At 36.2% G+C, this 22,895-nt stretch overlaps 1 protein-coding gene and 1 pseudogene across 2 annotated transcripts; both read right to left on the bottom strand.

The window, feature by feature from the left end:
* Positions 1 to 145: 145 nt before the first annotated feature.
* LOC143846700 (glycerophosphodiester phosphodiesterase GDPD6-like) lies at positions 146 to 15,819 on the bottom strand (annotated as a pseudogene). Its single transcript, XR_013234818.1, has 9 exons — positions 15,763 to 15,819; positions 15,076 to 15,254; positions 13,897 to 14,080; positions 9,894 to 9,968; positions 6,588 to 6,697; positions 6,151 to 6,369; positions 3,776 to 3,931; positions 1,977 to 2,207; positions 146 to 528 (listed from the first exon to the last, which is right to left on the bottom strand). The product of XR_013234818.1 is annotated as a glycerophosphodiester phosphodiesterase GDPD6-like (transcript).
* A 2,582-nt stretch (positions 15,820 to 18,401) lies between these two features.
* On the bottom strand, positions 18,402 to 21,019 carry LOC143846701 (ninja-family protein AFP3-like). The gene is made up of 2 exons (XM_077355208.1): positions 20,807 to 21,019; positions 18,402 to 18,835 (listed from the first exon to the last, which is right to left on the bottom strand). The coding sequence occupies exons 1-2, from the start codon at positions 20,940 to 20,942 to the stop codon at positions 18,420 to 18,422; spliced, it is 552 nt and encodes a 183-aa protein (XP_077211323.1). The 5' UTR covers positions 20,943 to 21,019; the 3' UTR covers positions 18,402 to 18,419.
* Positions 21,020 to 22,895: the final 1,876 nt, after the last annotated feature.

The raw sequence follows: 22,895 nt of genomic DNA, 5'->3' as shown, positions 1-22,895 counted from the left end.
TATTTTCTATAAAAGCACCAAATTACTGTCAAGCCACAATATCATGGTCTCCTCTTTTGTAAGTTTCACAAGTGATTTGGCAATTGGTCTAGTAATTATCAAAAAATTAGCAGATTTTTGTTGATAAATTTTAATCTATGGAGTATTTTGTAATTTTTCCAAGAAATAAACCTGTACTTAGTTAATAGTCAAACACTACAGACAACATTTTTTCTTCCGTTTGAATACATTTTGAAGGAAATATTTATCCTCCATTTACTAATATAAAAACGAAAAAGGCATGTTTCTGTTCTATGAGTTTCTTCTCCTTACAAGGGAAACGATGAGAACACCCTTAAATTATATAGCCAACTAAGAAGCAAAAAAAGTACATAGAATAATTGTCAAAAAAAAACAAGTGAAATTCAACAAGCTCGTAGAGAGAGATGGTGGATTTTCATGAATTCAATCGGATAATTCTCCTTGTCGCCACTGCCTAAAGAACCCGTTGCGACTTCATCGGCATCTTCATCATCATCACTGTCAATGCTGTTATCGGATACAAACCATCAAACAAATTTCCTTTCTATTTATTGTTCTTGAAACAGTGATTGATCAACTTCTACGGGATTAGGACTACAATGCCTTATTTTGTTTTATAGTAATGAATTTGGGCTTGTTTCTGTGATTTTTTTTCTCTTCTTGGATATATAAATATACAATCAACCCCTATTTCTACTTGGTCATCAATGTTAATAAAACTGATCTTTCAGATATAGACACATTGTATATCGATGTCGTGGACCCTATTTCTAAGTTGGTTGTCAATGGAAATATAACTAATCTTTCAAATATAGACACATTATATATCAGTGTAATAAAACTTGGACTCGGAAGAGAAATTGGCCAAGGTAAAATGAAATCAATTCAGGCGAGTCAATGATTGGCGTGGTCGATTTTTCATTAACTCATGTGCGAGTCAGTCACATGAGTTTTGACTGACTTGAGAGAGAAAAACTCGGTCTCAGACAAGAACTAGACCAGAGTAAAAGGGAGTTGACTCAGACAAATCAATAATTGGGTCGGGGAGGATTTAAGGTGTTACATATGTTATATCACAGACCTTACTTCCTTTCGGTAATGAATGAATATAGAACTAGTTTACAATATTATCTATGTTATATGGCTATCGCATTGGGTTGACATGTTTGTGGTTTCACCTTAAGGGATAGAGATGAGTACTGCAAGTTCCACATTTAGGGTAATAAACGAGTACCGCAACATTTAAGGTTTATATTAAGATAGGTTTTAGATTACTTTTTCTGTCTGATTTAGACCATTTCCCATCAGTGAAACTCTGGCCATTTTTATCCATTCTGCAAACTGTTTCTATGTCATTTTTATCGGCCACTCTTTTTCAGCACCATATTGGTCAAGGGGGTGACATTAGAGTCATCAGTAGCCTCATCTGGCTCCCAAAACCACTAATGTAAGCAATGAACCCTATGAAAATTTATCCCTGGAATGGGGATATTTTGGTCAATCTATTACGACAATTTTTTTTTCAAAGTAACTTGCTATGGGAGGCATGGCAATCTCCCAAGCCATGATACATACACACAAGGGAGACATATCACATCATCCTAAATAGCCTTCCTTTGTTTCCTAGCAAATAACAGAAACTGTGGTGGCATTTTTGCTGCATTTGTGTAGTCTGATATTGTGGTTATAGGTAAAAGCCTTTTAAAACAATGCCATTAGCAGACGAAATCAGTAACTGAGGTAGTAAAAAAAAATAGCAAACTCCCAAGAAGCAATATTGGTTGAATTTTTATGATTTTATTGCATAATTGGCAATAAATAGCCAATGTTCAGATAATAATACTAGAAAGAGAAACATCATTTTAAAGACCCCAAAGTGAACATTGAGCTCTGGAGAACAATATTCTTAACCTATTCTTAAAAAATCTAAAAGGAATAAAAAATAGTCCTCATACCTTTTTGTAGGAGTTGATCATCAATAAAATCTTACGCAATAAATCAGATGCATCTTTATCATCCTTTGCTGGTTTGTTCCAATTCTGAAAGTGATGGAGGCTTCCTGTAAAATCAGTGAAAAGCCCATCGACTCCAATGGTGTTTATCCAGTAATCAAATTCTGCATATGGGTCCTGGTGAAAGTTCCAGAGTAAGCACATGTTCTCATTCCTGTATGTGTATGGATGAACCTGAAAGAGTCATAAGAACATAAGAAAAAAATCATAGAAAGATGATAAATCTCTTGCAGATAAGAGCCCTACAATTCAGAATAATAGAACTAAAAGGAAAAGGAAACTCTGACAAGAAAACGGATCCACAGACAGAATACATTGGAAAATACCAATGCCGTGGATGTGACTGTGATTTGATGCACATGAAGCATATGCTATGTCACAAATATCTCTGATATTTTCAAAATATAGCGATTTTATCGTGATATTTTGATAAAACAACAAAATCCCGAAATAATCTCGAGAATTTAAAAAAATATAGCGATATTTTCATTTATCGCAATAATATCACAATAACGTCGTGATATTTTATTTTATTTTATTAATGCTTATATTTTTAAATATTTTTATTTTATCAATTTTCCCAATATAAACCCCAAAAATTAAAAATAAAATTAATATATCCTGAGATTTTCCCTTGCTAGGAAATTCCCGAGAATGATATTTGTGAGATAGAGCATATGAAGGCTTTATATGGTTTAGGGCTACGAAATCATATTCATACTCATCACTACCTAGTACATGCTCAATTCAATCTACATAGTCTGCAATTTGTCACATTCCTGATGGAATTAATAGAAAAAAATCCTAAATTAGCCACTCAACTCAATCAGTGCAGAGCCATGTTTGAAAACTCTTACTTGGATCACCCAAGGTAAAAGATAATATTGATTCGAGTGAGTCAATGATTGATGCAGCAAGATTCTTATTGACATGCAAGAGGAGTTTTTTATTGACTCAGTAGGGTCATAGCCAAGTCGACTCGGAGGAGTTAATAAATGACTCATAAAGAGTGGTCCAGAATTCGGTGTGCATTACATGGACTTGGTAAATTGGTGCTTCTTTGAATGAGAAGAGTTTTAATAGTGGGAGTGAGATGAGACCGCCATGATCTGATCAAGTTATTACATATTGTACCATTGGGTCTATGATATGCTAATTTTGACATCAATGAGAACTAACATATGTATGTGGTTTGTGCTTTGATTCAATGAAATATGATAAGGCCCTTCAAAAAAGTACTCTTCTTTAAAAAAAAAGTGATAGAAGGGATGAAATGGCTGGCTTTGGTCTGAGTGAATGCAAAATTAAAACATTTCAGTATCGTAATGCTTTTTTTTGTGCCTTTTTTTGTTCATCTTCAAAAAGGGCATCATCCAGGAACAAGTATTTCATCTTCAAAAAGGGCCTTTTTTTGTTCTTTTTGAGAATAACTACAAAACTAAAGACAGCACAAAACTAGTATTATGCTCCCCAAGATATCCTCTGGACTAGAGGAAAGGAACACTCAATCTTAATAGTTAGCTGATCAACACCAGCACAAAAAGGGTCTTAGCTCTATTCAGATTTTCATCAATTTCAACTAATGTTTAGAAGTAGCCAGTGATCTTATTCGCATCTGATGTATAGCTTAATATCTACCTAATATGGGTGCATGCAAAAATGAAGGTTTCTTCTTTTCTGTATGCGCAACTAGGTATGTAACACACTATTACATACAATGCCAAGAGAGCAAGATAAAATACCTGTAGGTCCTTGGCATGAGCTCAGGCAACAAGGTCTGTGGGTGTCAACAAATAATTGTTCTGTGTACCCACTAATGTATCTTTCCATGGGCCAATGCCCACCACATACTCCTTTATGAATTCGAAGTAACTGTCTGAAGTAATTTCCCAATATGACTGCATGTTACCCATAGGAATTTTCATAAGCAAATGTTAGACAAATAAAATTTTGATCAAGTGTAAATAATAATGGCAATAATATAAACAATATAGTCGCAACAGCAACCAAGTAAAATTATGAGATGAGACAACATAGCCGATAGACGTGGACATGACACTTTTGCATGCTTTTACATATGAACTCTCTCTCTCTCTCTCTCTCTCTCTCTCTCTCTCTCTCTCTCTCTCTCTCTCTCTCTCTCACCATGGTATCAGAGCCTGTCTGAGACCCAAGAATTCATATTCTCGGTCTCCACGGACGGTATCTCTCCTCTCTAAATTTCGTATGGTTCTTATTGATTGGATTGAAGAAAAGGTATTTATCCATTTGTGTCCGTATGGCCGTGTGATTGACAACATCAACCGTACAGCTCCTAGACACCTTTTAATCCCATCCAAGCCTTTGATCATATAAAAGATCCTTATTTTAGGTGATTATTAAAATACATATTATTGTTTTTTTTTTTTTTTTGGGCAAAATTTTGAGGGGTTGATTGGAAAACCCAGTTTTTTTTTTTTTCTTTTTTTTTAGGAAACAAAAGTTTGGTGAAGATCTTCAGATTTAGATCTCTCATGCATGCATCGATGAATCTGATAGGATCATACCATTGTCTGGGAGATATAGGACGTGACTTTGGGAAGATTGGAGGATTATTATTGGAGATATGTTGATTCTCCATCTCCATTATTGCTGCCCTCCTTTAAGTTTTGAAGGTTGCAGTTAGGCTTTAGAAATCCTATGTTGTATGACTTGTAGAGCATCTTCTCTCTAGTTTGTGATGTCTAGTATGATGTTTATGGTTTGTGCGGTGAAGTGTTTGATATTTAATGGCTGAAGAACAATCATCAAATATGACCATTGGGTGTCAAGAAATGGGGACTTTTTAGTTCTAATCATATGAAAAATCCTACTTTCAAATCAATACAGTTAGGCTAAATGGAATGAATGTCAAATTATTTAATGGAACAATCTTGGTTTCGGTATGTTTTTTGGTAGGGATGTAAACGAATTTTTTTTATTGTTTCGTGTCGGTTTCAGTGGAAATTTAAAACTATATCGATCGCTACTCTTTACATTCAATAGGTGTCAATTAGCTGATGTGATCACTAAGTCTCTTACGAGAAATCAGCTTCTTACTCTTCCAAGTCGCAAATGATTGATGGACATCTTTCCCAAGCTTGAAGGGGAGTGTTCATGAAGCACATACCATATTGCTATTTTTAATTTCATACGTAATTTGCTTTAGAAGCCACTTAAGGGTTTTTTTGAATGGTGAAGCAACTTAAGGGTCTAATAAAAGAGAATTGCCACAATAGGAATAGCTCACGATTTCTCTCCACTTAGGCCCTGTTTGTTTAAGATTATGACAACCGTTGTGAGTGATAAACCGATTATTGGACTCAAATTTAAGTCTAATTTTGAGTCCAATAATCAGTTTGGCACTCACAATAGGTTGTCATAATCTTAAATGAACGGGGCATTACCTTTTATTTATCTCTATTCTTCTTCCTCCCTTGTTCATCTTAGCAGTCTTTTCATGACTCAGATCAAGGACACTGCTTCTGCTTCAAAAATGATATTGTATTTAAACCAGATTTGCAGTGCTTTCTGGTTTCAATGTACAGATAACTCTCGCGCGCGTGTATGGGAGAGAAAATATTCTTTCCCCATAGAGAATCTGACACCGCTTTACCATATGACCTATATATTGGGGTTCATCCAACATCTCTAACTACTTTGGACATTAGATATTTTATTTCATAACTGCAAATGATATTGTCTCACTAGTTTATTTAATATGAGGTTGTATATGTTTTCATAACCATCCATATAAATATGATGCCCTAAGAAATAGAGAGCCAAAGACAAATCTGTACTACGAGAAAAAAAATCCCACTTTTATTATTACAAGGAAAGAAAGTTTGGTCTTTCTAGCTAAATCAGATAATGACTCCCAAGAGTCCAAGTATCACATGCACACTTACTTGATTAAACTCTTATCAGGCAGGATGTAAAAAATATCAGAATGTAGTCAGGCTCCAAAATAAATTATCAAATTCCATTCATTCCTCTTATCTGTTAGGACTAGGCAAATTCCATTCAAATCATTCCTCTTATCTGTTAGGAGTAGGTAATATAAGTTAACAAGAAACAATATAAGGGGGAAGAGATGAACCTGATTTGTATCTTGAGTTGGCACTGTTACATTATCGATTAAGAAGATTTTGGGCGAATCCGTCAGGTTTGAAATATATATAAGTGAGGTTGGAGCAAACGACTGGATAAATACTGGTTTCTTTAGCCAATCTTTTGACATATAGGCACCTTTGTATCCATAGTCCAGAAGTTTCTCTACAAACTTGTCTTCAAACTTCTTTCCATCACTCCATTTGACCTGTCGAAAGTAACATCCTCAACTGCATGTATTGAAATGTTGTCCAAAAGCTACAAGATTTGATGGGGAGAGGCAAACCATTTGCTAATACAGTAAGGGTATACAACGAAGTATAAACCACAATGTAGTCCCTTCCTCATTTAAGAATTGGCTAATCATGAAGTGTACATTCCATTACTAACTATTTCAAGCAACAAATAGCAAGGAAAATCACTTACATGCTGATTGATGAAAACTGGGTTCTTAATCTCTGGATAGATCCCAACAACTCTGGGGGCATCCAACGCAATTGAAATGAATTCATCAAATGTAATAATTGTGAATTTCCCTGCATGACACGTTTGAATGAGAGACTGTCATCTGGTGTTATTCAATCAGGTAGAAGGGAAGGGATAAAACTAGTTTTAAGTGGCTAATGAAGAACAAAGGTTTTCTGTACACAATGCGTGGAGCAAAAGCAAATCACATGAGAAGATGCCCATATCTAACATCAACAACAACACAAGGACTATGTTAGTAGATTTTACCACGTATCATAGCATGTCACTGTTAAACCTTCCTTGATGTATCGTAAGATAGTTTCAGGCAGTTTCTTTCCTTGGAATTAAATTGCTTATGTGTAAATGGCAATGATAGGAATCTAAAGCAGCGCCTTTAAGTGTACCAAAGGAGACAACAAGGACTCAACTCCAAAGACCTTGTCTTGACTTGGCTTGGCATGAGAATGATGGGAGAGGGTGGGGTGATTCCCTAGATAATGGGGACATTTGTCTTGCCTTTTAGTTGTAAGAGTAGTTTGGTCTTATTTGGTCTTTTATTTTTAATTCACTTAAGTCATTTAAGTGAACCAAGAGGGCCCACACATGTTTAATTCACTTGAGTCATTTAAGTGACCCAAGAGGTCCCATAAAACACTTGCGATATGAGGGAGAGTTCAAATTTTTTAGGGGCTAGAATCCTATTAATATTATTTAAAGTTTTGTTTTTACTTTTTACGTGTTTAGTCAAATAAGGAGTCCAAGATTTCGGTGAATAAGAGTCAAAGTCTTGTCTATGTGGCAGCTTGAGATTGGTCTTTAAACTTTGAAGTGGGAATAAGACTAGAATCCTAAGAGCCCACAACCCAATTTTCATGGGGTTTGCTTTGCATATAAATATGCAAGGCCTTTAGAATTTTATGATATTCAGCTTGCTTGGTACAGACCTTATACTTTGGAGTTTGGAGTGTGATGCTCTGCCCTAGGTGTGACTCCTACGAACACTAGAGTGATTCTAGGTTTGTACTTTCTCTTATCATTTGATTTATATCCCTTGTTTTCAGTTCTTGAATCCATCAGCTTCAACTTGTGTTTATTGTGCAAGTAAACCAATCCATTAACCTTGCAACACGGCTGACCCTGGGCTTGCTTCGACCCTCCTCAGTCCCAAAATACCTACATCCAGTGTCTGCATCCTCTACCAAAAAAACCTTATTCCAATCCCTATTCCATCGACCATCCCTCAGTCCCATAAATCCCAAGAAATCTTAAATAGCAGCATGGTTTTAAATTTCGGCCGAAATCCGAAATTTCCGAAATTTTCAGATTTCGGTTGAGACTGAAACCGGAATTTTGCGAAATGGCCGAAATTTTGAAATTTTGATTTTTTTTTAAAATTTTTTTAGTATTATTCCAAAATTTCTGTGGAATTAAAAAAATAATACTTTTTTATTACCGGATTTCAGAATTTCAGTTTCAACTGGAAACCGAAACCGAGACTGAAATTTAAATCCATGCATACGAGTCCCCTTTCTTGAACAATCCAGGGAATTAGAACAATCCAAGACCAAAACCTGTAGAAAACCGAGAGATCTTCAATCTCTCAGAGTAGGATCAAACACAATGTACGGCAAGAAGAGATGCAAGAAACACAATCGCAAAAGAAAAAGAAAAAGAAAAAAAAAACACAAGATTTACGTGGTTCGGCAGTGTGGCTATGTCCACGGGAGAAGAGTTTCACTATTTTGGTTTAGGATTACAAACTCTCCTTGTCAGCCAAGAAAACTCAACATATTCTGTAGTATTTAAAGAGGGCACTAGAGGAACTGTTTTTAAGAAAAATGTCTTACTTAGAAAGTTTTTCTGACACAGATTGGAAAGGATCGCCTTTTGACAAACATTGTACTATCCGGTGTAGTACTTTTGTTGGTGACAACCTTGTTACTTGGCATGCCATGAAGCTATGTAGTTGTATGCTCAAGTGAAAAGGCTGGGCATTGTGCAGTGGCTAAAATTATGTCATTTAATGTGGTTCAAGAATCAACTAAAAGAGATGGGTTGAGGTTGACAAGCCAATAAAGTGATATGTGATAACTTTCAAAAAATAAAAATAAAGTGATATGTGATAACCAGTCAGCTACATATATTGCTAGTAATCTAGTGATCCACGAGATAGCTAAGTATATTGAAGTAGATTTCCATTTTTTTCACAGGAAGACAATGAGCAAATTAATATCTAATCCATAAATGAGGTCTAAAGATTAGTTGGTAGATACATTCACGAAGCCACTTGATAGGAGTCGGTTAGGCAGTATTTGTTCCAAGATGTGCATGGATGATATCTATGATCCAACTTGAGGGGTGTTAAGAGATGGGAAGTTTGTGTGGGTTTTGTATAGCTTTTCAAATGTATTTTCTGATATTAGTGAGTCATTGAGGTGGGGCCGATCAAAATGGATGCCCTAGTAGGAAAATTTGTAAGGACTCATAAGTGCATTACTATATAAGACATCTTGTGGGATCATGGGATTTGCACTCTCAAACCCTACAACTACATGCCCTCTATTCTCTTTCTCCGCTTTGATTCATTTCCTCCTATTGCTTCTTCTCTAAATCAATCTCAGTACCCAGATGATCTCCTCTAGGATTTCTTCCATCTGTTTACTTTACCAGATGCAAAGACTTTTATTAAAGAGCAAAAATTCGAAACAAAAGTTAAAGTGTGAAAAATGTGAAACAAAAGACATATCCAGATGGTCAGTCTTTTATACACACATACGCATAGATGTTGCCGCTTATCTTTGACAATAACCACATTGTAAAATCATACATAACGTCAATTCCATTTTGTGATGGTTGGTAGAAAGAGATCATCAACATGGCAATGGTCATTTTACAATTAAAGCACACGGTAACTAAATAAGTACTGGCTTCTAGCAAGTAAAAAATTGGTCGGGTGGGTTGGAAACCCTAGCTCAATTTTGAAGGTATCAAACATCACAATCAGAAGGTACCCCAGGTTTCTATCCCAGCTATATATATTAAAAAAATATGGCCAGGAGGATTATCTAGCCATGCCTGAATCATTGTCTTTGATGCATCAGACTTGAATCTTAGTAAATAAATCATTTTCTCATGATATCAGCAAAACAACAAGCCACTGGACTGTCAAATAAAGACCAATAATAGTTTAAATACTAGAAAATGTAAAGCTCAATAAAGCTAGAAAAAGGCAAGTCCAAAAAATTGTCCTAGACAGAAACTGACCATTATATTGTTGATCCCGGAACTTGTACCTCTGCTTCACCCGTAATGATTTTAGTTCTTTTAGTGTGAAGTCAACTGCACATAATCACCATAAGCTTCAGTTAATGTAAAAATCAGGGCCCTATTGGGGCTCAATCTTTATTTAATAATTCTTTTAGGCTAAGAGCATAGTAGAACAGACTGTCATTTACGCTTCAAAATGTATAGAGTATTGTCTAACATGAATAACAGAAGGGTATAAGAGTGATGTCTGCAAAATGATAATTATAGGCTGAATGGTAATAAGATCATGTGCATAAAAACATGATCTATGCACAAAAAATACAGAGATTCAGATTATTACAGCACGTGCTACCTATTAAGAGATGCAAACCCAAAATAGTTAATCTCTAGAACCAATTTGGAGAAATTTCAAGAATTTTCAGTTCCCTCTCTTCTTCTTCTTTTATTTTAAAAGTAACATCTGCTCTTTCGGAGTATTTGTGATTCACGTGTTGGACATGATGAGCATACATTAATTTGATCACTTTCCTGGTTTGGCACCGGCCCACGGCTATTTGCATTCGCAAGAACTGCAACATTGGTTTTGAAGTTTACAGATAAATGAGGGAGGTTCATTCATGATTTGTGCTTGTTTAGTTTCTATTCATCATGCCGATCTATTGCAGGTGTATTTTTGTATCTTAAGAATCTCATTTTTTATCGAATATTCAGGTTATGTTGTGTACTTTGTTGTGCAGATGTCTTGTGTTCTGGCATTATACATGACACCTGATGGACTAATGTGCGCAACGCACATGCGAGTCGAGTTGGGGTATAGGGAGCAGTGCGCCTCTGCTGGGGTTTCCGGGGCAGAGTCCCGAAAGGTAAATTTAGTTTATGGGTTTACACCAAAGGGTATTTCGGTAATTTTCTCTATGTAGCAGCGCTGATATATAAGCCATATGTTAGGGTCACGGGAAGTAAGTTTTCTTTGGTTTTCTTGGCCAAGAAGAAGAGAGTTTGTAACCCTAGACTGAAATAGTGGAAATCTTCTTCAATGGACGCACGCACACTGCCGAACCACATAAATCTTGTCTTCTTGCATTGCATTGTGTTATTGTGTTTCTCGCTTTATTTTTCTGTTTGCTGCAATTCGTGGTTGATCTTTTTCGAGAAGGAAATCTGATTTTTTTTGGTACACTAATTTTTCCTTACTCATTGGTGCTTATCTAATCTATGCAAATTTTTGCTTAATTGAGTGGTAGATTGTGATAAATAACTACATTGGATCTAGATCAGCTTCTATTGAAGACGGAAAGACCTCAGAACATTAATTATTTTAGAGGGGAGAGTTAAAGATGTGAATGCTACATAGTTTAGTATTGTCCTAGATTTTGTTAAATCTCTGTGTTTTATCTTATGTCTTTTCTTGTATTTAGGTTAGCAAGTGAAAAGTTTAGTTTGACATCTTTGAAATTTGCGTTTAGAGCCCTTCCATCTTTTCTATAAGTGGTTGGGAATCACTTTTCAATTATTCAATTGTGTTATTAGAACTCTTCCTCTATAAGAATGGCCTGGTATGTGTGATGTTATGTTTTAACCTCCACTCTCATTCTTTCAATTTTTGTTTATGCCTATCAGGTTGATTATAAAGACTCTTCAAATTTCTGAGCTGGGTTTGACTGCTAGGTATTACTAAAAAACGAATAAAAAGAACTCAGAAAAACAAAGAAGTATAGTAGACTAACATGGAAGCTTGGACTTGATACTATGCACCAATTCTCACTAATCCATTTGAGCTTGTGTTGAATTTTCTTAGCAGCTTACAGAAAGGATTACGAGATTCCTCTCATACAGGGAAAAATTTAAGTTAGACAAGGTTTGGCAAGATCATTTTTTTTAATATAAACCTTAAATGACACCATCTCCAATAGCTTAAGTTTTTGGGGTAATTGGTTGTTTCACATGGTATCAGAGCAAAGGTCCTTAGTTAAAAAACTCCTTGATATTAAAAATCCACATTTAATGGCTAACCCAAAAGAGGGGCCTCACGTGCCACATGTACGCCAACCCTAAAAAGAGGGACCACGCGTGAGGGGGAGTTAAAGTATAAAAGCTTAAATAACACCATCTCCAATAGCTTAAGCTTTTGGAGTAACTGGTCACTTCACAGTTTTCACTTCTATCAATAGATTTGATACCCATGAAAAATTGTTGATGTATAAGCAGAAGGCCTGTTTATATTTGAGTCTTACCTCCAATAGTTTAAGTATAACATATAAGGCCTGCTACTGGAATGGTGATAACCAAACACCATCAAACATCGAATTATTGACAGGCTTGGGATTACAAATTTACAATATTACATTCCACTCAGCCTTTTTATATTGAATTGATAATCATAATATTCTTATGCTAGAGACACCAAATACGCATCAAAAGGAATGTCATTATAAACACAGCTTAACTCTGTCCAGTTATTATACGGATAACTGGGTCACTCCCTTCCCAAGTTAATATGATAGCCAGCAGGATAATACAGCAAACGGAGGTTCGTCAAGTTATAGTAGAAATAGTAGGACCACCCCTTCCCAAATTGTTAAGATAGCCATAGGATAATACAATGAAGTATAGGCACAGATTAACCACAGTAGTGGAACATAACGGATTTACTTCCATACACCCATTTTTTTCAAAACAATCAAATGGAGAATGAATAGAGTTGAAAAAATATACCAGCGATGAACTGAATATAATTAAGACCAAAGAATAGACTGTAAGCAAGGTAGCCTGGAAAGACCTAGCGGCATGAGGGCACCAACCAATTGTTTCCGTCCCAGTGAGAGGGTTGAAGTAACAACTAACAAGGGACCACGGCTAGATGACTCTTATATACAAGATAACTATAAACCACACAAGTCAAGTTTGGTTCGACCATATTTGGCAGTGGGAATTGAGTGCGAGGAGTGAAAGCGGGAAACGAGGTTTAGAAAAGAGAAAATGTGGGAAGCGAAAGGTTCTAAAGAAAGTAAAGAGGAAACATGTGGGAAGCACCAACCAAAGTTAACATGAAGCATGTAATAAGCCATATTTGTAGCGAACAAGAAGTGCTTGAAATGAGTAGGGTTATAGTAGGTTTGGGAGGAAGGGTTAATGCATGTAAATATTACGAGTAGTCGCGATTGATTAGAATTACAAGTTTTATGTATTTATAGTTTCACATGTTTATTCATGTAGATTTAGTGTTAAGTTTCTAGAAAAAGATCCGAATAAGTTTCATTTGAAACTTCAGATGAATATTAAGTTTTAAATACACCCTTTTTTAAATACACTCCTGCGGCATTATATGATGGAAAAAACTAGGAAGTGTACTCTTAATGAAGAGGAAATGTGTAGGAAGCATAAGGGAAGCGCATTTCCCCTGCTGTGATGCCAGAAGAAGGGGAGAGATATTTTCACTCTTAAGAGATCCTTTGAATACGACCAGGGGGATAGAAGATAAGGTAGGCTAAGGCGGAAAGGGAGAGAGTTGAGTTAGATCCGATGCCATTGATTCTGTTGGAGGAAGATCCGCAGGAAGGAATGCTTTCATTATCTAAAATGAAGAATATTTCCCACCAAAGGATCGGTCCAATAACATCACTCACACGTAAATAGCGCAATATTTCTTCGTGAGTCTCTGCTATTTGAATATTGAACATCATAACCACGAATAGGAATGAAGCGTGGGAAGCGAGAAGAACTTAGCTTCTGAAACGAGATTTCCATCTAACTAGGAAGTTTCTGGTAAGTATGGGTTCGTCACAAATGGTATGATAATTGCAAGAAATCATGGGTGTGCACTATGAAAAGTTTCAAATAGCAACTTTGAAAAGAAGGCAGCTGACAATTTACAGAATAAGTGAAAATTAATGACAAATACCAATAAACCATGTATTATCCTTGGGAAAACAGGTAAGGGCCGATAATTATCATCCAAGCATGGATTGAGTGCAGCTAAATAGTTGCTGCTTATTCTTACCAACAAACCATCCGGTGATGTTCATCCCTTGGACCTCATAGGTTCTCTTACGACCAATGAACTCCTTATGGTCCGCAACATCAGTTGTATTATCAAGGATATAATCATGAAAGCAAACGAGTGAACCATCTTTAGAAGCAAGGATATCGGTTTCAATGAAGTCTGCACCCTCTTCAATAGCTCTCTTCAAAAACCAGCCAAAAATATTAGAGACTCATCCCAGCTCTCAAAAGAAGATTTAAGAATTAAAAGTGAAAGAACATAGTGAGTACATGACATGAAACTTTATTTATTTATTCTTTGGTTTCTAAATAACAGTAGCATATTTAAAAAATAACACAAAGGGTGCCAATAGATACTAGTAAAAGAAAATCATTAGAAAGGAATAGAGTCCCTAATCAATAGAAATTAAGGAAGGAACCACAGAAAAATACGACAGCATATACAGCCCAACACGTCTAGTTTCCACACTCCCATGGCAGAAAGAGTATTCTACCATTGGCAAAGATGAGCCCAAAAAAGCAACAATGCATTTGTAAACTCCCAAGGAAGAGAAAATTGTGTTTTACTAGCATGTCTCAGATTTTCCGTGCAATGTGTATGTATGCTAAAAGGAATGAAACAGAAATATCTAGGCAGAATGAAGTAAACAAAGTAAAGAAAATAACCAAATTACCCTTGCAAGATACAAATAATACAGGATATGTACATCTAAAGGGTAAACATAGTAAAGAAAATAACCCAATTACCCTTGCAAGATACAAATAATACAGGATATGTACATCTAAACCATACATTCATTCATAACCTAGAGATAAGGATTTCGCATGTCAAAGAATAGAAGAAACGTTCATAACCTTTCTTCTTCAATGAATATCATAGTACAATCAAATACCTGAAAAATTTTAGTTCTAACTCTGCCATCCCCAAATAAATTATGGGTTAGAAGGACAACAAACTCTATGATTGAATCAAAATAATCATCACCCTTAATAACAGTGCAAAAGCAAACTGTTTCCTGACAATGGAGTTGGTTTTGACAATTGTGAGGTCGACAAAGATGATTTCTCTTTTGAAACTATCCTTGTTCCTTTATAAATAAGAAATATGGGATCAAATATGTAATTTCTCATTGTTTTTAAATCAACATAACAAGCTCAAAGCATACTCAAAAGTTACCATGTATGCAGGAGAAGTTTCTTCAGGAATCTCCCCATTTGAACCTCTATGCGCAATATTGTATGGGCGGGATGTTTCCAGGGGTTGTCTATTCTCATAATCCATTTTACTTGGAAGTGGGTAGAAAGGCCTTCCAAAACATCCTCCAATGAGTAATAGAAGGAGAAAAGAAATATACCCTGCCACAGATCAAATAAACCCATTGATTCTCCTGATTCTAAAAATGAAATAGTAAACAAAGAGTTCCATTTATGATAAACACTTGTATTTAACTTTGACAAATATGTGCAACTCATTGAAAACTTGTGTGAACTAGATGAAAGCAGGGGCCCTTTGTTCAGAGCAATATTAGTATTGAAAGTGCTCAAGTGTGTGTGTGATCTAATTGGATTTTTCCATTTTGGGTGCAATTTGTGAATGAAATTGCAATCTAAATAAAAATTTAGATTGCAAGTTTACAATCAAATTCCAACCAGAATCCAATTAGATTGGACTGGAGTTTATTAGTATAAATTTAAACAATTTAAAGTGGGAAAAAAATATCAAGAAATAGCTTCAGATAATCAAACTAAAGATGCAAGCAAAGCTAAAAAAACCAAGTATCCACTAAACAAAACAAGATATCCCCAAAACCATGGCAGAATCAAAGAATCCAAACTAGAAACCTACAAAAAATGAAAAAATAACCTTGGAAATGAGAGAAAAACATGGATAGAAAAGAATCAGAAGTTGGGATTAGGGTTTGGTGCTTATTCTTGACAATATCCTGTTCTTTTTATGTTTTATATTATTATATTCAGATTTATAGCAATCACTTTGCTTACTGTAATTTGTGAAAAAGTAGTACCAATGGCCTCTTGATACTTCCTTAGCACTCCCTTTCTTTTGGAAAGATGGCCACAAAATCTTATATTGGAACTTGATTAAATGATCTCGACCGTTTATTTGTTTGGGATAACCGTTGATGGATGGACATGAAATAAAGATTACACACAATTAGAAGATAACAGCTATCTAGCATGATCCAGACCATTCATTTGTTCGGCCACAACTTATATAGGATGTACCCCTTAAATCCTCCGCCTTAGGATGATCCTTTAGCCCTCCAATCTATAGGTTTTTATAATTCTCAATCCATCTAAAAATCATAGGGTTAGGATCATCCTATGGAAATGTTTTTCAAGTGGGCCCAACAAATGAATGGCTTGGGTCATTCTAGTCATTCTATGAAGTGGGCCCATGATACTTTTTAAAATTTACTGGACTTCACGTGCAAATTTTTTTTTTTTTCTTTGATGAACATTACTCCCCATTCTAAAGTGCACATGATAGATGTCTTACACATACCATGTATGCTGAGTTGGTGACCCATGCTGTTAACTTCACGTGCAAAATCTTTGTTTGGGATAACCGGAGATGGTGTCTCGGCCTCCTCATTTCTCCTCTCTTACTGCTCCTTGCAAACCTTAGAATTCTCCTCTTTTAATTTCATTTTGGATTTTTATATAACCTAAGTTGGAAAATTGATCCGAGTCGTCCATTTTCCATCAATGACCTAGATGGCCTTTTTGGTTTAGAATTCTCTAGAAGCTATGTCATCTTCTTTCAATCGCCATCATCCATTTGTCTATTTCATCCTACGGCCCACATTTGTTGCTTCATAAAGAAGCCATGTCAAACTCCAAGAATGCCCTTAAAAATGAGAGATTACTCCATTTCCCACGCAAAACACTTTTTGTTTTTTGTTTCTTTTCTAAAAAGGAAATTTAGATAGTGTGTCATTACTAAAAATAAATATTAATGATATTATTAATAGAGAGAACTCTTGGTGTGCTTAAGCTCACCATTTTGTTGGTGCGCTTAAGTTGTTATAACGCCTCCCATTCGTTTAAATGTTTGGGTCCCGTAGGGTCCCACTTAAGCTCACCCATGGGAGGCGTTATAACAACTTAAGCGCACCAAAAAAATGATGCGCTTAAGCTCACCAACAGTTTTCTCTTATTAATAATAAATAAAAAGGATGTACTTCTCGGATGTTAAACGGATCGGATGTACCATTTACCAAATTCACATCTGTTAAGAGCATGATATCTCATAAACGGATTCGGATAATAACCAATTGAAACGGATTCGGATAATATTCGCTGTAAATTGATTCGGATGCGGACGGTAATCGAATTTTCGAATATCCATTTACAACCCTACCATAGGTGCACGCCATACTGCGCCATACTTTTAGTAAAGTGAGGAATGCCCTCATCAAATTGTAAGTTTTTGAAGGGTGTTAACGCACAAAATCAGTTTAATATTTGCATAAAATCCTGTGGATATCTTTAATATTTGCAGAAAATCCTGTAGATAATCCTGTAGATATCATTGTAGAAGTGCTCTGTCTGTGAAGCATCATTAGAGAAATGATATAATCACCCCGCAATTATTCCCCAGGCCACTCGTTGGTTGTGTGTTTGGTTGCAAAACAACCAGAAGGGACTTTTGCTTGGCGTTTTGAGTGTCAAATTTCTTGTTTGGCTGCCAATATAGCATTAAAATGCCTCAAAGTCCCCCAAGACTGTCTCCGACTTCATCATAGTTAATCATTATGTATGCTGACATGTCACCCTTATACCTTCCCTATGAAATTCAAGCCAAAAGCCCCGCCCCCTCTCGCATTTGCCTTGGGAATTGTGCATCTCTCTCTTCCCTCCCTATATTGGTAATAACACCCCCCCCCCCCACCACCACCACTATTCTCACAAGCACCAAACAGTCAAACACTACCACTATTCTCACACGCACCAAACAGTCAAACACTACCCTAGGTCTCTCCTCCGCGTTTACTATGTACAACACTACTCTCCAAGGTCAAAATAACTGCAACCAAACAACTGTAAAATAATGCTAGCGATACCCCCACTACCCTCCAAGGTAAATACCCCGCAACCAAACGTTCATAGAATAATGCTAACGAGACCTAGGGTAAGACCGAGCAGGGACCGAACAAATGACCATGAGGTCCATGACCCCAACATCACAAGTAAGCCAGCCCTTTGGTTTAGGAAAATCAACCAGAAAAACCATGGATTTTTTCTTCCGCACATGGCACATTCTCATTGTTCGGCTCTCCCATATCGGTCTTACTCTCTGTCTAGCTACCATTATTCTTCCTAATAACAAATTTAGAGATGCATCTCTCTATTTCTCAAAAAACCAAAGGTCTCTACATTAAAAAAAAAAATCTTTTAAAGAGAAAAAAATGGTTAAGGTGTACTGACCCATACCTTTCCTTCTTTTTCTTCAAGAAAAGCGGGGGAGGGGGGGAGGACAGCTTAAAAAACCCAGCAGTATTACAAAAGGGAAGGAGAAGGGGTAACAACTATATGCCTAAGGGGGTGTGCAACATCACCACCCCCAGCATGCTTCACAAACTCAGCAGGAGTGAGAAAGCTTCCATGACAAACACACACAATTCTCACCTCCTCCCCATTTCTATACCTGTACAAAAACCCTTCAATCTTCGTCCCATTGGGCCCACCACCTCTTGTAGAAACACAAGGCATCTCTTCCATCACATTCCTTCCCATCTCCACCACACCATTCTCTATCTTCACCTTCTTACATGGATTCTCCACCTCTTCTCCGGCCACCGCCTTGCCAGATCTCTTGCCTGAGGGGGCGACGCCGATCGCCGCCTTCTGCTCAATGTGCTCCGGCAGTGATTGGTCACTTGCTGGGCTCTTTGCATCCGTACAACCGCTCAATCCTAGGGAAAAGAACCACCCAAAAAACTTACAATTAGCACTTTTGAATTGGAAATAATGTACATGCTGAATCATTTTGGGTGTGTTTGGATTGCCGGAATCAGGAAGGAATCGGAATCGGCATCTTAATTCAATTCCTATTTTATTTCGATTCCCTGTAAATAGAATAGAAAAAATTCCAATAAAAGTGGGAAACAGATTCCAACATTTTTTTCCCCATCTATTCCGCCCGGTTTCAATTCCTCCCCATTTATGTGAACGAAATGGTGGAAATAAGGCGGAAACAGAATAAGATGCCAAATTCCAGTGGCTGATTCCAGCAATCCCAATGCACCTCACAAGTCGACTTGGCCCTGATTCAAACTAGGTTTGGGGTTGACAAGTCCGAAAACTCACCCGAGTCTAAATCATTACCACCTGGTGAGTCTAAATCATTACCACCTGGTGAAGACTGTGAGATGTTTTGAAATGTTAAAGAGTCAGAAAAATACAAAAAAAAAAAGTGCATCTGTTTTTTCCATTTACAACAAGAATAAATACTTATTTTCTAATTAGTAAACAACAAAGAGCACATAAGATGGTTAAGTGCATGCCTTTCCTACATTAGGTTGAAACTTGAGTTTTCACTACAATATTGTTTTCTATAATTTTGAATTTCTCATGACACTTTACAAATACTAGATTTGAAATTGAAGAATTACTTATGTCTGGGCTTGATTAGGAAAATCAATACCATGGAGTAAATCTTACAAGAAATGAAATTCTTACAGTTTCAAAAAAGAGAAATTAAGATTAAAAAATTCAGAATTTTCACAGATGATATCATGATCAAACCCAATAGAGACTAGAGAGTATTATGCCAATTCTCAGTTTACAAACAGTCCCATGTCCAAACAGTAGAATTCCAAGATAAAAATTGGGAAAAAAATAGAAGAAGAAATAGCACAAATAAAATAAGAAATTAAGAATCTAAGTAGAATCTCCCGCAAAGAAAAATAATAATATACACATAATTTCCTACTTAGAATAGAAAAAAACCAGAAATTTAATTAAAGGCAAATTGAGTATATTTTTTTGTGTAGGATGTTCCTTACTTCTCTAGGTCTTTTAGTCTTTTAGTTAGTTTGACTCAAGTTTGGAAAGAAAAATCCATCTATATAAATATTGGACGTTTGGATGTGTAAACTTACATTTTTCATTGAAGAAACTTAATTCAGTTGCTTCTTTCCTTGTGTATTCAAGGTTTTCCTCTTATTTCCTTATGGATTCAAGGGTTTTCATCAAAGGGAGCTGGTGTTCTCCTTCAACAGCCTTCTTCTCTCATGCTTCAGCAGTGTCAATTTTGACCCAAAGAAAAGAAAAAGAACTTTCAGTTGGCCAAAAGTACACAAGAAAATGGTAAATTCATTATATTTTAACCAAATAAAAAGCACTCATATTTATAGTGACAGTCAAAACAATGTAAAGAAAACCAAAGAATTGTGTGTGAATGTTATAATAATCACATAGAAAGCTTAACACAGCACTTCCTAGAAACCACCAACTTCAAGCCCTAGAGAGAGACAGACAAGAAAGAAAATAAAAGAACCCATTTCCAAAACAATATTACAAGTGAGTAAATCTTACAAGAAAAGAAAAGAAAAAAATGAAATCCCTACAATTTCAAATAAAATTAATGATTTAAAAAATCACATTTTTCACAAATGATTTCATGATCAAACCCAGTTCAAAGAGTACTATTCCAATTCCTAGTTTCCTAACAGTCCCATGTTCAAACAGTAGAATTCCAAAATAGAAATTTGAAAAAAAAAAGAAAAAAAGAGGAACCAGCTCAAATAAAATAAGAAGTTAAGAATCTAAGCATAGAATTTCCAACTGTGAAACAACCAATTACTTCAAGAGCTTAAGCTGTTACTAGTCTACGTGCACTTCAAGAGGGAAAAAAAACCGGAAATTGAATTAAAAGGCAATACCTTGAACAGATCGATTCTCGAAATCCGAAACTCCGGACGAGCTACTACCCTGTGATGTGACTGGAGCTTGAGAAGAAGGTGGAAACCCCGTTTTCAGAGCATAATTCCCAACCCTCCGATCAGCCCAACCCGGCATGGCCCACGAAGAAAACCCGTCTGCGGGCCCTTCATTAAACAAAGGAGCTATCAAACCCTCCTCCTCCTCTCCACGCTTATTTTTTTAGTTATTTCAAAAAAATTATGAAAATACAAAACAAAATAAAAAAAGTAGGGTAATAAACCTTTCAAAAATAAAAGGTAATAATATTAAAATAACTAAAATAAAAATACCATTAAAAAAATAACCAAAATAAAAATAAAAACATATCAGTTGCATTTCTCACATATTTCTCTAGTGCTTCCCTTGTGTTTCATATGTGTTTCGCTTGGCGTTTCTCTATCGATTTTGAAATGTTTCGAACTCGTTTCCTGAGCTGTTTCTCAATGTGTTTCTCATAGGATTTTTTATTGCTTTCTCGATTCTTGTTTCCCCTCTAATTTTCTCCCTTTGTTTCCCCCTTCCGTTTTGCTTCTCACATTCGTTTCCCAACCCTTGCAGAAGATCCATTTTGAGCTTGATGCAAATGGCAAAAATATCTTCAACTTCATATAATTATCAATCAAATAAAAAGTTATTCTATGACCTAATGAAGATCCATCAAAATTGAGTTTAGCTGTCGTAGCTCAAGCTGGGTTTTACCTAATGAATCCATAAAAATTGAGTTTAGTTGCCCAAGCTGTGGAGAACCCAAGTAATTTTTTTAGTAGTAATAGTGGGAGGAAGATGGCCTGTTTGGTTCATAGAGGAGAAGAGTTGGAAGTGTTGGGTATATAATATAACCCATGTATGTTCTAATATAAGCCCAATAAGATAATGGACCGGTGTAGTGGGCTTATTTTGGGCTAGAGCCAACTAACCTATTAAAACCCTAGTGTATCTAATATATATAGGGGCTGGAGGCAACAAACTTGGTATTCCAAACTAGATACCTTGGGTGTAATGCTTCAAGCAACCTCTTGCTTGACCTAATTCCTCTAACAATCTTGAAGCATTAGATTTTCTCTTTTGGGAACGTCCTCAACTTAAAAAAGAAGAAGAAGACGTCTTTTAATCTCTCGCTCATGGTTTTAATTTCACTCGTTGGAATTAAGATTTAGCCGTGGGTTTGACTCCCTCAAAATTGTTTTTTAGGCGTAGTTATCTTCTCTAGAAAAACTGTTTGGCCGTGGGTTTCACTCCTGTAAAATCGTTCTTGGGACGATCTCTCTTTTCTCGTTTTATTTGTAGGGAGAATTACACGGTTGGGTTATTCGCGAAACCCTAGTGGGTTTCTTCTTCCACATAAGCAGAAAGGGCCGTGGTGGGAATTAATAAACCCTAGTTGGGTAAAGCCCACCGTCAGATTTATTCCCTCCCCCACCATACACGGCTCTTACTCACGATTTTGGGGGTTTCACTTGGCAGCCATGATCTCTCTGCAACTAGTGTTATAACTTGTGTTTGGCTGGGGCAGAGTTGAACAATTGAGCGTGGATTGCATTCCCACAGAGCTCGTTTGAGAAGGACGTCTACTTTTACGTCTGCTATTATTGCCGTGGGTTTCTTCCCTCATAGATGTGGTGGGTATTAAAGCTTTCTTTACAAGCTTTAAACGCTTTCTGCCATTGAAGCTTTCTTCGCATGCTGCAACTCACGTTGGAACCATAGTCGGTCATCAACTACCGTTGGAACCTCTGCCGGATCTGCAACTTTCTGGCGGATTTCTTTTCACACACACAAAAAAGGACAGAAATAGCAACAATTTGGGCAGAAATAGCAAAAAAAAAAAAGAAACTGATTGCTATCCTTAAGTTTTTTTTTTTTAAGGAAGGATTGCTTTTGTTGGAAACAAAAGATCTCTTTCAAGGGAAACAAAAGAATCCATTGAAGCTTTCTTTGCAAGCTTTCCTCCACCGTTGAGAATCGATTTTTTTTAAGAAGATGGTGATGTGGCTTCTCGTTTGAAACAGACCCTTGTTGCTACCATCCGAACAAACTGGGACGTTTGTT

This window comes from Tasmannia lanceolata, unplaced genomic scaffold (assembly GCF_043159265.1).
Source record: "Tasmannia lanceolata isolate RefF3 unplaced genomic scaffold, GAP_Taslan_0.1 ptg000015l, whole genome shotgun sequence".
NCBI classification, from domain to species: Eukaryota; Viridiplantae; Streptophyta; class Magnoliopsida; order Canellales; family Winteraceae; genus Tasmannia; species Tasmannia lanceolata.
This window is presented reverse-complemented; position numbering and strand designations above follow the sequence as displayed.